Consider the following 14,352-nt stretch of genomic DNA (forward strand, 5'->3'; position numbering starts at 1 on the left):
AATGCTCTCACACATTTGAAAACCTTGGCGATACTTAAGTTGCTGCCGTGATTACAGATGGCATTATTGGCTACCAAAGAGATGCAGTTGATGATGAAAAGCACAGCCCTTCCTTCCTCATAACCAAAGTTCATCTGAATTGCAATTTGACTCCCTTTCCTCGGTAGGGATAGACTTTCTTCAGATCTCAAGTGCTCTCTTAAATGGCAAATTAAGTTGAAAAACACTACTGATGCATTCCCATCACTTGTTCGCCAGTGAATTGCTTGTCAGTTCCCATATCCCCAAAGTAGCGATGTTCCAGGTCTGATGGCTTTCCTGTGCATGCTATTGCCAGATTTCATTTTTTAGGCAAAGGTACTGCACTGGAGTGTAGAGAGTTGGAAACAGTACCACCTACAGAGGCTATGTTGTTCTCTCTTCCCCTCATCACCTCTTTATTTCCCTATTCAAAACAGCCAAGTCTGTTCCTGTATTTTGAATCATTAGAAAAATGAGAGAGGTGGCTGTTTTGAGTGGTCAGTTCTTTGTAGAAAGGAGAAAACGTAATTGTGTTTTTTACCGGCCTATCTCTAAGTGTCACTGCCTGGTTTTTCTCTTTTTCAAGGATTAGAACTCGGAGGACATGCCAGCCTCTCAGACACATGGTAGCTAGGTACTGAACATGGGAATTGTATGTATGTCAACAGCACAAGCCCCCAAAGAACGTTCCTGTCTATGGGGCCCCCGAGCCCCTTGGGAGACTGAGAATAATGACCAGATTCATCCAAAACTGCTGTAGGGCAAGGCAAGAACTCTATAGGTGTTCCACAGGGGTACCTTCCTTACATTACAAAACTTCTGCTCAATACAACATGGTCCACATAACCCCAAGAGCACTGTTGGAGATGCTATGAAATTAAAACCAGTGACGTAGCTCCTTTGTACCTGAGACATCTGGATTCACCTGAGGAGACCTGAGGGAAATGTATGACTTGCATGAAAGGGCTAGACAACCATTAGGAATTTTCTAGATATGCCCAGCCTAACACAAGGAGATTGGCTTTGATCTGTTTTCTCATAGCATCATCTACCAAGTTGGAAGTCTCGTGGGACAACACTGCAGTTCCCCTGGTTCAGTAGCCTGAACAGTGATTTTAAATGTCCCCTTTTCTGGATCCTTTGTAAACATGAAATCATTCCATAGATGGCTGCCTTATAATTTTGTCTCTTTCCACTTTAATTGTGAATGGTTTAAAAAAATGTTTTTGCTGTTTTCTGATTTATTTTATGATATTAAATTTTTATTAGTGCATACCTTATGTGAGTGGTTCATTACTTATCCTCTCGGCAGTTTTCTTTTTCTGTTTGATGACCAGACTGGACCCACATTCGGACATCAGAAAAGGTAATGAAAAGTTTTGAGGGGCAGTGGAAAGATGTGTCTATATGTACATCCTTTAGGGAAGGAGAGAGGGAAAGGAGGAGGGGAGATTAAGCACTCAATACACCATCTGCCACAAAAGATAGCCATTTATTGACAGTCTTTTTCCATGGCCATTGTTGTTAGCAAATATTATTTATGAAGGTAGCCATCTAATCCCAGAAAAGAGAAGCAGGCCAATAGATCCCAGTCACAGTGGGTGCATTTCAAAGGGCACAGTTACTAATATGAGTATGTAGACGCTATGAACAACTGACTCTGGAAATAGAGATTTCAATAGAAGTGCAATTTGTGAATTTTATAAGTGTTTTCTCCCTCTGTAGACTTTAGTACTAGATCTCATTTTTTAACTGATATACCGATAAATGCTCTGTATAGCAATGTATCATTTAAATGTATAGCTTATGTTTATTCATTAGATTTCATTATTACTGGTCTACTTTGTGCTGACTTTCTATATGTATCACGTGTGCTACAGCTAGTTACAAAGATGCTGCCCAGAGTGTTACATGTTGCCTGAAAACCTTTCCTCATAAGTAAGAAAATAGGCCAAAAGGACATGGTATTTATGATTCCTGCCATCTCTTATGGAAGCTTTCAGGTGAAGTGCCTCATCCCTCTTTTGCCTTAAGCAGTGGTTGTGAAATCTTCAGAAGCCAGCATTATTATGTAACAGCCCTTTCATCCTACTGCCCTGAGATCAAAATGTATATAGATAGATCTATCTATCTATCTATATATACATATGTGTCTATATACAGTTTTAGCCAAAATAGCCAACAATCCTTATTCTGTTTAATTTCTAATTCTTACAAGCTAGAGCTGCATCCTGCAGTGTAGTTTTTATGATGTAGGAAATGAGCCTTTGTGTCCCACTCTGGTCGCCCCGTGTCGAGAACGCCCCTCCTCCAGCTCCCTCACCTCCTCCAGGTCTTGGTCCAGAGTCTCCTTCAGTTAGGCCTCCTGTGACCACCGTATTTAAAACTGTAATCTCACCCCCGCCCCAGTGTTCTTTACCCTGCTTTTTTTTTTGCAGTACGCGGGCCTCTCCCGTTGCGGAGCACAGGCTCCGGATGCGCAGGCTCAGTGGCCATGGCTCACGGGCCCAGCCGCTCCGCGGCACGTGGGATCTTCCCGGACCGGGGCATGAACCCGCATCCCCTGCATCGGCAGGCGGACTCTCAACCACTGCGCCACCAGGGAAGCCCATGCCCTATTTCTTTTTTGTAGCACTGAGCACCTTTTAATCTGCTTTATAATATATGTCTTTGCTTTGTCCCTCTTCCCTGCTGAAATATAAGCTCCAGGGAGCTAGGTTCTCAAAAAATATGTTGTTAAATGAATTGGTCTGCCCTGAGGGGGCACTTTTTTCCCGATCTGTGCTCTCCCCTCCTTTTTTTTTTTTTTTTTTAATATAATAGTGTTTATTTTTACTTGTTGACAGTTTGCTTTATCTATTTATTTATTTTTGGCTGTGTTGGGTCTTCGTTTCTGTGTGAGGGCTTTCTCTAGTTGTGGAGAGCGGGGGCCACTCTTCATCGCGGTGCGCGGGCCTCTCACTATCGCGGCCTCTCTTGTTGCGGAGCACAGGCTCCAGACGCGCAGGCTCAGTAATTTTGGCTCACGGGCCCAGTTGCTCCGCGGCATGTGGGATCTTCCCAGACCGGGGCACGAACCCGTGTCCCCTGCATCGGCAGGCAGACTCTCAACCACTGCGCCACCAGGGAAGCCCTCTCCCCTCCTTTTCCCCCACCAGCTTCTGCCCTGATTCGTGGCAGAATCAGCTGCTGGCCTTATGTGTAGCTCCGCCTTTGTCTCACACTGAAGCCAGGGCTGCTTGGGAGTTAGCAAAGGGGCGGGGAGTCAGGGCAGGAGACTGAGCATATAGGTGGGCAATTAACTGGGTTCAGGTTACTAATCCAGTACTAACTAATGTTAGTAAGGTACTATGTGACTGATTTAGGGATCAGAAAACCTGCTTCTCCTTTCTGGCTTAGCTACTGATTTCTGTTGCAATGATAATAGCCATTGCCCATTTCTGTAAATTTTGGATAAGGATGTGAGTGAAAGCATGTGTCCCAATCTGGTTGCCTCATTCATAAAGGGATCCTGACAAATTCTAGAGCCGTCAGAGGAGGGAGCCCAGTGGAGAGGGGATGGGAAGCCAGGGCCTTGGAGGCGGTGTAGAAGGAACTGGATTGTTTACTTATGTCTGGAATGCTCTTGGGGACAGAATTTGATAACCATCACCAGATACTTCAAGGGCTGTCAGGTGCAGGAGGGTATAGATAGCATATTCTCCGGTGGGTGGAACAGGAAGTAGACTGAACCCCCCACCTCTCCTCCACTAACCCACCTCTTCATTCAGCAGGGTTAACAGGGTCCCTTCCTATGGACCAGGCACTCCTCAGAGCTGAGTGTACAGAAGGCAATAAGGGTCAGTTCCAGTCCTTAAAGAGCTCATGCTTCAGTGAGGCATTGGAACAAGGAAACAGCTGGCAATGCTGGGCGCTCAGAGAACACCTGGGGGCAAGGAATCCAGGGTGGGCTTCAGGGAGAACATCAGAGGGAGATAGCACCTGTGCTGAACTCAAAGGCCGAGCAGAATGAGCTAGTGAAGGTGGGAAAGAGAGGACCCACGAGGGCAGAGGCCTGGTGGCACAAGAAGATGGACTCCGCCTAGGAGGTGCCACGGCTGGAGGACAGGGGAGGTGAGAGCTGGTGTACAAGACATGCTGGCTCCCTAGATGACTTCGAAGCTTCCAGATTTGAAATCCTACAGGTAATTGGGCCCAGCCAGGGTCTTTGTAATTCCTGCCTCAACTGCCACTCCCGGGTGCAGTCTGGCTGGCCTCAGCTCCTGTCACAACACGATGACTTGTGGAGGTAGAAGTCTGCACTCTGGTGGCTCTGCTGGTACCTCAAGGTGGGGCTTGGTGACTTTCCCTCCCTCATCCCTGCTTGTCTTCCCCACTTCCTGGCTGGGGCCCAAGGACTCCCTCCTTCCACTTTGAACATCGGTGTTAGTTATATTCAGAGGACCTGACCCGGCCTGGGAGGGGTGCCCCATCTTCCTTCTCTCTTCGCTTCTCCCTCCCCAACTCTCTGGTTTACTTAAGGGGACTTGCCCTGGATCAGGAAGTGTCCTGCCTACCATCTTCTTTTGTTACCACTGTCTCACCAGAGCCTCCACCCTCCACCTCTTGTTTCCTCCACCCCTCCAGCCCCTGTGTGAAATGGGTCTTCCCCTGCGCTGACGGTGGGGTGGGACTGGGAATGTGAGTAGAACCTGTGTTATCTTCTCCTCTTCTGTCTCTGCCTTTCCCCTGCTCAGTACTTTGAGAAATCAGAAAAGAACATGCTATTGGACCTAGAAGAAAGAGTCCAAGGATGACGTGATGCTGAGAGTTGGAAGGACCCCTTTTGATACATGAAGGGGCCCTTCCTATATCAAATATCATATATGATATATATGAAGTCACAAACGTTTCAAAGTAACTTGCCCAAGGTCTTTTCATTGAGTCAAGATGGAGCTACCACTGGTACCCAAGCCCCTGGCACCTGGTCCCATGAACTGCTGGCTCTGTTCTGGAGGAGGAACCAGCATCCTGGCTCTCCTTCAGGCGTTCTGGGAGTGTGTGAGATTGTGACAACAAATGGCTATGGGCCTTTTGGTCAGACTGAACACCGTCCCCCGTCCCCTAATAAAATATTATAATCAATACTTGTTCTTAGAAGCCAAATTAATGTTTACATTTGAATCCACATATCAACCACGAGGGGGAGCCCTTTGTACCTTCAGTGTTTCTGAGCAGCGTGCTGTCCTCAGCAATGCCGTAGGGTACCAAGAGCCCGCGTCAGTGCAGTGAAAAGGCTGGCAGGGCAGGAGATCCTTGGCCACCCCCAGAAACACATCACATTGGCAACCTTGAGTGTGAGCAGTTGTTTGGCGGAGAGGGTAGAAGCCTAGCAAGAGGCTGACCCTGCTGACGAGAACAGAACCCTAGTGCAGTGGCCTCTCGGTCTCAAGACGTTTAGAATGGGGAATTGCCCGGGGCCCACACGTGCTCTCCTTTGGCCCCCCATCCCCTTCGTCCTTCGGCTGCTGGCTTTGACCTTACCCCGTGGTGCCATGTACCCCCCTCCCTTCCCCCTCGGGTTCCCCTGCGGGCAGCCAAGCCCTGCCCCTTAGTATTGGCGTCTGAGACCTACCCCTGGTCATAGGAAATGCAGTCAAAGTGGAATACAATTCGACAAAAAGAGGTAAGTGTTTCCGTCCTCAGAAGGGGTGGCATCAGAAAGGGCTTCACAAAAGAAGAGTCATTTGAGCTGAATCTTGAAGTAGGAGTTGGGGTAGTTAAGAAAAACATTCTAGACTGAGAGAACAAGTGAAAAGAAGATGTGAAAGAGCATGGTAGCTCCTCAGAATATTAGAACTGGTGTGGCTGGAGCAGAGAATGTGGGATAAGGTGACAAGGGGTGACCCTGACAATAAGTTGGGACCAGATTGTGGAGGGTGTTAGTCAAAGGTCAGGAGCTGGCAGCTGAAGTTGAAGGAATGGAGACCCATTCAAGGGTTTTAAACAGGAGGCTCATAGGATCACCTTTGAGTCTTGAGAAGATCATGTGAGTGAGGGTGACAAGCTGAGATTCCTTTGGGGATCCTGCTGTAGGTGGGGAGCCATTTGAAAAGGCTTTTCAGTGGTACAGGTGGAAGAGGACTGACTACATGAAGCAAGCTGGGAAGCCCAGAGAAGTCCAGTGATTGTCCTCAGTTCACACAGCTGATGGCAGAACCTGGAATTAAACCCACTTTAACGCTAAAAGCAGGCGACAAGCCTGCCATCTAAAGATTGTTTCATGGCCATTCTCAGCCACCCCACAGATTCTGTTTTGTAGATGAGGGTCAGCTGAGGGCCTGAGAAGTCAGTCTCCACTCAGGTGGCAAATTGAAACAAGAAACTGTGGCGTCTGAACAGGGGCCAAGTGAAGACAAATCAGTTCAGTAAGCATTTGCTGAGCGCCTACTACACGCCCTGGACCCTCTCTTCAAGGAGCTCACAGTCTGGAAGGGACATACACAGAGAGAAAAACTCCAAACAAGGCAGACAGACACGAGCTAGGATGGAAGGATGGGCAAAGGTCCACAGGAACCAAGAGGAGAGTGTAGTTTCAGCTGAATTGGGTCCATACCCTGTGGAATCCAGGACAGGAGCCTGAATGATGGAATTAGGATTGGAGGAGGAAAAGAGCTTCTATGGAAGAGATTTGATACTATAGCAAGGCCTGGCCTGGAGCCCAGATCTTTGCTGTTTCTTCTGCTTCTTGGCCCTATAGGCATATTTGTGCTGGGCCCAGCCATCAGACTGACACGGGCACCGGGACAGCTCAGGGAACCTGGAGTAGAAGTGTTCCTGGGTCCTTCACTTGGCATCAGCCTGGCCTGCTTGCCTGAGGGTGGGGTCAGGGTCAGAGAGGGCTGGGGGCTGAGGAGATGGCACTATGGGAAGAGCTACTTTTGTCCAAGTTGCTGGGAGCTTTTGAGGCCCAATCAGGATGTGACTCCAGGGAGACCCTTGTCACTGTTTCCTGTCTGAGAATGTCTTCCTGCCCATCCGTGGCTGGAGTGGGTTAAGTAAGACTCTGTGCCTGGCTCGCTCTGGCTGAAGTGTAAGATCAGAGAGCTGGATCCCTGGCAGTTCTCACACATTTAACTACCATGGGCTGGTCATATACAACAGCCATGCTAATACCTGTTTCATGGAACAATGGTGACCATCACATGAGCCTGCACATTGTGGATAAAAGCAACATTATGAAAATGTATGTTCTTTTTCACAGTAAAGGAAACAATCAACAAAATGGAAACAAAACAAAACGAAACTAAGGAATGGGAGAAACGATTTGCAAACCATTTATCTGATAAAGGGTTAACATCCAAAATATGTAAGGAACTCATACAACTCAATAGCAAAAAAGCAACCTGATTAAAAAATGGGGGGCTTCCCTGGTGGCGCAGAGGTTGAGAGTCCGCCTGCCGATGCGGGGGACACGGGTTCGTGCCCCGGTCCGGGAAGATCCCACATGCCGTGGAGCGTATGGGCCCGTGAGCCATGGTCGCTGAGCCTGCGCATCTGGAGCCTGTGCTCCGCAACGGGAGAGGTCACAACAGCGAGAGGCCGGCGTACCGCAAAAAAAAAAAAAAAAAAAAAATTAAAAATAAACTACCATATGATCCAGCATTTCCACTTCTGGAATATATATCCAAAGGAAATGAAATCAGTGTATTAAAGAGCTATCTGCATTCCCATGTTCATTGCAGCATTATTTACAATAGCCAAGATATGGAAACAACTGAAAGTGTCTGTTGATGGCTGAATGGAAAAAGAACATTTCATATACACACACACACTGGAATATTATTTTACCATAAAAAAGAAGGAAATTCTGCCATTTGCAGCAACGTGGATGAACCTGGAGGACATTATGCTAAGTGAAATAAGTCAGACACAGAAAGACAAATACTGTACGATTTCACTTATCTGTGGAATCTAAGAGTCAAATTCATAGGACCAGACAGTAGAACAGTGGTTGCCAGGGGCTGGAAAGTGGGAGAAAGGGGAGATGTTGGTCAAAGGGTAGAAACTTTCAGTTATAAGATGAATAAGTCCTGGAGATATAATATACACTTAATAATACTGTATTGTAGGGCTTCCCTGGTGGCGCAGTGGTTGGGAGTCCGCCTGCCGATGCAGGGGACGCGGGTTCGTGCCCCAGTCCGGGAGGATCCCGCATGCCGTGGAGCGGCTGGGCCCGTGAGCCATGGCCGCTGAGCCTGTGCGTCCGGAGCCTGTGCTCCGCAGCGGGAGAGGCCACAGCAGTGAGAGGCCCGCGTACCGCAAAAAAAAAAAAAAAAAATAATAATAATACTGTATTGTATACTTGAAATTTGCCAACAGAGTAGATCTTTTTTTTAAAATTTATTTTATTGACGTATAGTTGATTTACAATGTTGTGTTAATTTCTGCTGTACAGCAAAGTGATTCAGTTATACATATATGTATATTCTTTTTCATATTCTTTTCCATTATGGTTTATCACAGGATATTGAATATAGTTCCCTGGGCTATACAGTAGGACCTTGTTGTTTACACATCCTACATATAATAGTTTGCATCTGCTAATCCCAAACTCCAACTCCCATTCCATCCCTCTCTCATCCCCCTGCCCCCTTGGCAACCATAAGTCTGTTCTCTATGTCTGTGAGTCTGTTTCCAACAGAGTAGATCTTAAGTGTTCTCACCACCACACACACACAAAAACAGTAACTCTGTGAGGTGATGGATGTATTAACTAACTTGATTGTGGTAAGCATTTCCCAATGCATATGTATATTAAACTATCATATTGTACATCTTTTAAAAATCATATTGTATACTAAATGTATACAATTTTTATTTGTCAATCATATCTCAGGAAAGCTGGTGAGAAAATAAAAACTATCAGAAAATGTGTGTTCATTATTAGGAGTCTATCCCTGAACACAGCTGAGAGGCTGGAATTTCACAGTGTAAGAGGAGTTTTCTCTTCAATTCTGCGGGAACTTGGAGCCTTAGGTGAGTTGGCAATTGAGAGAAATTACTAGAAAAAAAGGGGAGAGACTGAAAGAAAGGTCCAGCACTTTCCCAGACTGCACCTCACTCGGCAGTGTGCTGCGGTGTGACAGGTATGGGCTTAGGATTCAGACCAAATCAAGTATCTCCATCCTGCCTTTCCCTCATTCAACACGTATCTGAGGGTCTATCATGTTCCAGGAAATGACTAGCTGGGTGACCTTAGGTAGACAACTTTTGTGTGTGTGTGTGTGTGTGTGTGGCACGCGGGCCTCTCACTGTTGTGGCCTCTCCCGTTGTGGAGCACAGGCTCCGGACGCACAGGCTCAGCAGCCATGGCTCACGGGCCCAGCCGCTCCGCGGCATGTGGGATCTTCCCGGACTGGGGCACGAACCCGTGTCCCCTGCATTGGCAGGTGGATTCTCAACCACTGCGCCACCAGGGAAGCCCTAGACAACTTTTTTGAACTTCATTTTTTCATCTGGAAAACTAAAAGTAACACACACCTCATCGGGGCTGTTTCAAAAATGAAATGAAATAGATAAGCTGTAAATCACGTATTCAGAACATCATCTCTGTACTTGAGCCTGTAGAGCACTAGGTCCCTGAGTTTCCACCCCGACTTACTTCCCGATAAGATTGGGCAGCCCTGGCCCACACTTGGGCTGGGGCAGTGCATTGGCACCCGGCTTGTTTTGTCTTCTGAAGAACTATCTGCCAGGCATTCAGCACTCCCACCAGCTGGAGCAGAGAATGGAAGCAGAAACGGCGTCTCCCAAGGCTGACTTAGCATGATCTGGACTGGTGAGTTGAGGGAAGCAGAAGCCACTTAAGGACCTAGTGGACCATCAAACTCATGCTGTTTGTCTCAGGGCAGTCTTGCCACCTCTCCTTAACTACCAGTCGCTAAGGTCTGTTTGGATGTCCTGTCTGCAGAGGGAATGGGCAAAGATTGCTTTCTCTTTGCTGCTGAAGGAACTTGTGCTCTATTTCTTCCACAGAAGAAACAGAATGAAGATGGTTCTTTCCCAGGAACCATCTGGGCTCACCCAGCCCTTCTCCTTGGGAAGGACTCCCTTAAAAATGATTCCAGGCATCCTGCGTTTCTCCCACCTATGGCTCATCCCCAGTCCTTCATCACAAGCAGCTAAACTGGTACTGACCTGATTAAACAGAAGAGGAATTAATTTATTAAAAGGACGTTGGCAGGGCTAAAGAACCAGGGGCTGACCTGGGGTGAAGCTTCCAGGAATGCTATCCAGAACCATGCGGCAGAAGCAGCCTGATGGGGAGGCTGTTGATGCTGCCATGTGTGTGCTGCCAGGAGCCCACCTGCCTGTGACTGTCCGTGCGGCCAGTCAAATGCTGCTCGCTGCGTTGGGCACGCAACCTAACCGCCACAGCTGACCCCCAAAGCAAGTCAGATGCCTCCGGTACTTATCCTTGAGAAACTGGTGGCAGTGCATTCTCTTTCCCCATGTTTGTCACCTACAACTTAGTCCTGTCCTGGTGCCCCAACCAGTGAACTCCACACCACAAGCTTGTGACCCAAGTTTTCTAGCTTCCATCTGGAAAAAAACAAAACTCCTAAAGTGGGAAGTTTTCCAAGCAAGAAAACATGTGTCAAAAATAACCTCCCAAAGTGTGAAATGTCCACTTTGTACACTCTCCATGGGCTCTCATCATCTTCCTAGTCCTGTCTCTTCCCACCTGGTGGACCCAGGCTCTGAACCCTGTGTTAAAGCTGTGCCTGAGATGTTCTGCAGGGAAACATGAGCCACGAGGGGCACAAGGGAATTCAGATGGGCCCCTTTGGACAGTGAGAAACAAGAGGATGTTGCCTGGGCTTGGGAACCCAAGACTTGGTTAGGGGAAGGGTGCCAGGGTGTGGAAGCCCTTTATTAAGCCCCTTCTTAACTAGACTCATAACGTGTTAGGTCTGGGAAGGCCTTGGAGGAGCATCTAGTGAGGATCACAAACTCAAATGCCTGAAAGGAGAAGCCAGGCAGGTAATAATGAGCGAAGCAGGCCTAGCAAAGGACTACAGGGGATGGTTGCTCTGTAGAGAATGCCATTTTAGACATTAAAATTTTTAACTTTCAAAAAGGCGTGCCAATGTTGATAAGAATCTGAAAGTGGTTTGCCTGGGTCGGAGTGAGGAAGGGAAGTTGGCCAGCAGGAGCATAAGGGAACTTTCTGGGGCGATGGAAATGTTCTGCATCTTGCTTTGGGTGCTGGTGACTTGGTGTATACATTCATCAAATTAACTTCATCAAATAAATACCTGAGATCTGTGCATTTTGTCATATTTTAATTATACCTCAATTTTTTTACTTTTGCAAATTAATAACGTCTATCTATAAAGTGATTTGGCACTCGGGCTACCTGTTTGCAAACTTCTGCTCCAATCTGACGTCTTTATCTTACAGCTGAGGCATCAGAGCCCCTGAGGGGGTAAGTGGTTTTCCCAAGCGTGCGGAAGAATCCTGACTGTCCTGAGATGGCCTGCAACTCCGCGGCCAAAAGTAGGATGACTGCAGCGTGGTCCAGCCGGCTGCCTCTCCGAGCAGAATCACTTCCCTGCCTTTGGAGCGGTGCCTGCACGCAGCGATGCTAACAGAGCCTCTCCGCGGGCGGTCCCCAGGGGCAGGACAGACGTCTGCACCCGCCGGAAAGTGAGACGGTCATCTAGAGGCGCCGAGAGGAGCGGAAGTGGATGGAGCGCCAGGCCCCAGGGAGCACGGGCCAGGCGTGCAGATAAATCACGGACAGTAGCTGCACTGACCGCTCGGGATTGGCATTGAGTGCCAAATGCCGACGCAGGCAGCCAAGTTCTGGGAAAAGAAATCCGATCCGGGCGCGGCAGCGGTGGTCCAAAGTGAGACCCAGCAGAGCAGGCGGGGAGGGGCTGACAGCCCCGATGGAGCCTCCTCTCGGGGCGGGCGCTCGGGCACTGGCTGAAGTCTTACCTGGCCCCCGCCCTGCCCGAGAAGGTACAGGCGTCTCCGCTCTACAGGAGAGAAAACTGAGGCTCACCGCAGCTTCACGGAGTCATGTAAGGACTGAGCTGGGATTCCAAGCCCGATCATCTGCTCTCCCCCACCCAGAGCGAGTAGGGATCTGCAGCAGTGACTCCAAGCCCATCACAAAGCAGACGTGTTCCCGGTTTCGATGTGGGCGCTGCAACCGAGAGGGAACCCAGGGGGAGAAATGGGTACGCGGGGTGGGGGTGGGGAAGTGCTGGGGCCTCGTCTCGGGGCCGGGCGACCCGCCGGGACCTTCCGGACGCACGGAGCCCGGCCCTCCCGCCGGCGCCCGCACTGATTGGCGCTCGCGGCCGGCCTCCAGCCAGCTCACCTGCCCCTCCCAGCCAATCGGGGCCACCAGAATTGGGGCTGTCTCAGGGAGGGGGGTGGGCGATGCTGCTGGCTGGAGGCTGAGCCTCCCTCCCCGCCGAGTTCCCGCCTGGCCCGGCGCAGCCCCGACCCCGAGTCGCAGGCTGCGCGCCCCTCGCCAGTTGCCGCGGCGCTCCGGGCCCCGCGCGTTGCAGCTCTCGGTCGGGGCCGCCCCGCGCCTCCGCCGGCTGCGACGCGCCCCGACGGCGCCCGGAGGCGCCCGCCGCCGCCGCTGCCCCGCAGCCGCCCGCCGCGCCCGCCCTCGCCCGGAGCCCCGCATCCGTGCCGGCCCCGGGGAGCGGGTGGGCCCGGCTGGGGCAGCCCCGCTGAAGCAGGATGTTCACGTCCAAGTCCAACTCGGTGTCGCCCTCGCCGTCTCTGGAGCAGGCTGACTCGGACGCGCTGGACATCAGCACCAAAGTGCAGCTCTATGGTGTGCTGTGGAAGCGGCCCTTCGGGAGGCCGTCAGCCAAGTGGTCCCGACGGTGAGTGCCCCTACCGCGCCCGGTGAGGACCGCCGTGGGAGGGAGCCAGGGCCGAAGGACCCCCTACCAAACCCTTCATTACCGTCCTACCTCTGCGTTCTTTTGTGACCTTGGCCTCGCCCCATTTCACTCTACGCTGGCTCCTCCTGGAAGATGTGGATCCCAGCCTGGGCTGGGTCATCTCTGCCGGAGGCTGGTCGAGCTGGGGTGGGACCGCTGAGTTCTCTGCGGAATGGATTTAAGTCGGGTTGGGGAGAGTGGATGTGGGCTGAAGAGGTCGTGGCCGTGGTAGGAGCCCAGCTGGGTCAGATTGGGCCATACTCTGCTGCGGAGGAAGAAGCCCTGTCTCCAGCCAAAGATAGCCTCCTGGGAGCCCCACTGCCGTTCCATCATCTTCACATCTCCCCTGCTCCAGGCTTCTGAAAGTGCGCTGAAGGTGGGACATGGGTGTCCTACATCCCACCCCCCACTCCCGCCTACCCCCAACTGGTACATACACTGAGAGAGCTTCTGAAAGGCACCGGCCAGGAGAAGGAAGAAGGGCCTAGAAGGCTCTGTGCCCACCCCTGGAGGAGTGATGCTGGGAACCCCTCCAACTGTCCCTTGAAATGCATATATTTCAAGGGAGATGGGGCAGAGACTGAGGAAAGTGGGGGAAAGGATGGACTGGTCCTGTTAGAAGGATGGATCCCTTGGAAGGGGTGGTTGGGAAGGTCAGAGCAGCCTGGGTCTTTCAGCATCAGCTTCCTGGTCCCAACTCAGGGGCCACACTCCCCAGACATCAGTAGCTGCTTTCCACTCATAAATGAGCCTGGAAGGTATTGGAGGAAGGGGGAGTTCACAGCCCTGAATTTGCAGGAAGCTCCCAATGCTGGTTTCAGGAGCAATGGGACACCTTCTGGACAGCTTTCACCTTCAAGTCCATCTCAGTTCTGAGGTTTGCTATGGAATGGCCTAGTGAACTGAGACCCTGATTGGCCCCTCCCTGGAGGCATGATCCTGCCCAGGAAACTAGGATTGTGTCTAGATGCCCCTTCCCAACCCACACTATGAATCTGCCCCTGAGCAGGGGGGGCTTCATATGTTCCCAGGAACACAGTTCACGGAGACATGGTAGTGGTTGGTTCTGATGTTCTGTTTTGATGAATAATTTAATACGTCTGCAAGACCACAGAACAAACAGAGCTGTAGATGGTGTTTCACATTTTACATACCTGGTTTCGCATACTTTTGCGAAACCCTGTTAGTTCTGCTGGATTTCACTCTGGGGTTTAATGGGATGTAGGCTCCTTGAGTTCCTCCAAAGTTCAGCTTATCTCTGATCCCCTGGATGGAGGCCTGGGGCAACGTGGTGAGCATCTTGTGAGGGGTTTCCAGGGCTGTGCTGTCTGAGCTGCAGTTCCCAAGTGCCAGGAGCTAGCTTGTCTCTACCAGG

At 50.3% G+C, this 14,352-nt stretch overlaps 1 protein-coding gene across 1 annotated transcript in view; it reads left to right on the top strand.

The window, feature by feature from the left end:
- Positions 1 to 12,768: 12,768 nt before the first annotated feature.
- The window catches only part of PLEKHD1 (pleckstrin homology and coiled-coil domain containing D1), a gene marked incomplete at both ends in the record, with an annotated part of 28,814 nt that continues 27,230 nt past the window's right edge, over positions 12,769 to 14,352 (top strand). The window contains one exon of the mRNA XM_079699705.1: positions 12,769 to 12,917. Within this exon, the coding sequence (XP_079555831.1) occupies positions 12,769 to 12,917 (149 nt within the window). The remainder of the gene's footprint in view (positions 12,918 to 14,352) is intronic.

This window comes from Hyperoodon ampullatus (assembly GCF_949752795.1).
Source record: "Hyperoodon ampullatus genome assembly, chromosome: 3".
Lineage (NCBI taxonomy): Eukaryota > Metazoa > Chordata > Mammalia > Artiodactyla > Ziphiidae > Hyperoodon > Hyperoodon ampullatus.